The sequence below is a fragment of the Octopus bimaculoides genome, chromosome 20 (genome assembly GCF_001194135.2).
Source record: "Octopus bimaculoides isolate UCB-OBI-ISO-001 chromosome 20, ASM119413v2, whole genome shotgun sequence".
NCBI classification, from domain to species: Eukaryota; Metazoa; Mollusca; class Cephalopoda; order Octopoda; family Octopodidae; genus Octopus; species Octopus bimaculoides.
This window is the reverse complement of record NC_069000.1, coordinates 32,393,202-32,395,481: the sequence shown is the minus strand read 5'-3', so window position 1 is coordinate 32,395,481 and position 2,280 is coordinate 32,393,202. Positions and strand designations below refer to the sequence as shown.

The following is a 2,280-nucleotide window of genomic DNA, read 5'->3' as shown; positions in this document are numbered from 1 at the left end:
GAGAGAGAGAGAGAGAGAGAGAGAGAGAGAGAGAGAGAGAGAGAGAGAGAAAGAGAGAGAGGGTGTGTGTGTGTGTTTGTGTGTGTTTATGTAGTGTACATAGTATATATAATTAAGTGCATATATTTTATGTAGTTTATCTCTATAGTTTATTTAGCTGTTGTTACTTCGCTCACTTAAATCGAACTGGCTTATGATCGAAGCAATTTCATCTGTCACCACCTTGTCTGTTTTTAATTATATCTAGAATTTCACTATTTCCTGTGCCTATTCTTTTCAAAGAAAAAAAAATGTTTGACGAAATGTAGATTCTATTTGTTAGAGGATGAATGATTACATATATAGTCTCACTTAATTTATATATAAATTACATGTGCTAGGTCTTCAATTGTCACTACGCTGCCGGTAACAATACCTATATATCTATCTTTCACACACGAACACGCACACACGCGCATACACACACACACTATCTCTATCTTTCTGTCTCTTTCTCTCTTTCATTGTATTTCTCTCTCGACAACTGCAACAACAACAACAATAATAACCTGTCATTATGGTCAAATTCTTTTCTTAAAGTATGTGTAGTCTTGTCTCTGTATTGAAAGACATACAGAAACAGACACACAGACACATGCATACACGGACAAATACACACTCACACACACGCACACACATACATACACACACGACCAAAAGCATAAATATCTGTATTGTTATATTAGTGAAAGCCTTTATTATTTGAAGCTGTGTTGTGTTGCGTTGCGTTGTCTCTAACACATAATACATAACTTCCATTAAGTGTATCTAAACTTAATACATAATATATTCAATACGTATACTTATACGTCCTTCCATTATTGAATAACTGTTCCTTCAATTTATAGCTAGAGTTGCTCATTTTCACTTTTATTTATTTTAATTGCAATCCACATCAGGAGTCGATTTTGTATTTACTCACTCGGAAGCAGTGATGAAATACGTACCAGTAATCTACTGTAGCACACTAATAAATTTTCTTTTTGTTTATCCACAGGTTACCTCCTCCGGATAAGAGATTAGAGGAAAAGTACGAAATGCTTCGGAATGATTACGAGAAGATTAACAATGATCGCATCAGTTTGATGGACAAAATAAACCAACTCACGGAGCAACTAACATGTTATCTCTCCGACACACCGTTCCAGACACAAGGGTCTACTGGTCGTGAACCAACAGATGGTGTCATTTGGGCCGATAATCACCAGAATATCATAGACGGATTAAGTGATAAAACACAGATGCCTCATATTAAAGAACGTTATAGTCAGAGCTTGAAAAAATGCAAGCCACAACCTTATGCTATCAGAGAAATCAGTGGTCAGTTTGGTCGCTTACCTCCTGGAAGTGACGGAGATGATGAAGATAGTTATTCTAACTTTCCTTGTTCTGACGTCACAGCAGATGGAGATTCTAGGACTGAAATGTTTCGAGCGACCTCTAGTAACAAAACCTCCGGACCAAAATCCACACGTCCTTTTGCCAGACATCGAAAAAACAAACACAAACTTCCTTCAGTACCGGCATGGCTGTCTCAGTTGAAAAACAACAAAGTTCATCCCGGCGATGAAGATGATTGACGGGGGGTGCGAAACCGCCATGACAGCGACTCACTCGATTCAATCCCTGTCAACCATGAAATTGAAACCAGTGTTTGAACGAGTGTTTTTATTTTTTAAATTATTTTATTTTTTTTTCTACTCTGCGCTGTCCTGGGTGGTGAGGACCTTGAGCAAGTCCTTCGCAGCCTCCTAATTGCTCACACCCCAATACATATATATATATTTTTAAACATGTACTATTTAAAACAATTTTGAAAAGGATTGAAGTTGTATTTTTTCTGGGTTTTAGTTTAAATTCTTTCTTATTTCTCTTTTATAGCGTGAGTGCATTGAGACAATCACGTTAGCAAAGTCAAGGTACTTAAGATCAAATCAGCTTACATTATAATGAACCGTATGCAGATTTAAAGCGAAAACAAAATTAAATGGAGAAGAAAGAGGAAATAAAGAAACCCAAGAAAGATGAAACTACTACTACAAATATATATAATGAAGTTTAATAAAATTTAAAAAAATAAATTAAAAATATTTATGTAACATTTATCAAATATAGATAACTGGGCTTTTAATGAAGAGAATATATATATATATATATATATATATATATGCAGATATACGTATATATATATATAAGTATATATAGATATATATATGTATATATATACATATATATATATAT

The 2,280-nt window shown here is 34.3% G+C and overlaps 1 protein-coding gene across 1 annotated transcript in view; it reads left to right on the top strand.

The window, feature by feature from the left end:
* LOC106877702 (putative mediator of RNA polymerase II transcription subunit 26) overlaps window positions 1-2,171 on the top strand; it is a 271,412-nt gene extending 269,241 nt beyond the window's left edge. The window contains exon 4 of the mRNA XM_014926660.2: window positions 1,037-2,171. Within this exon, the coding sequence (XP_014782146.2) occupies window positions 1,037-1,619 (583 nt within the window). The 3' untranslated portion in view covers window positions 1,620-2,171. The remainder of the gene's footprint in view (window positions 1-1,036) is intronic.
* Window positions 2,172-2,280: the final 109 nt, after the last annotated feature.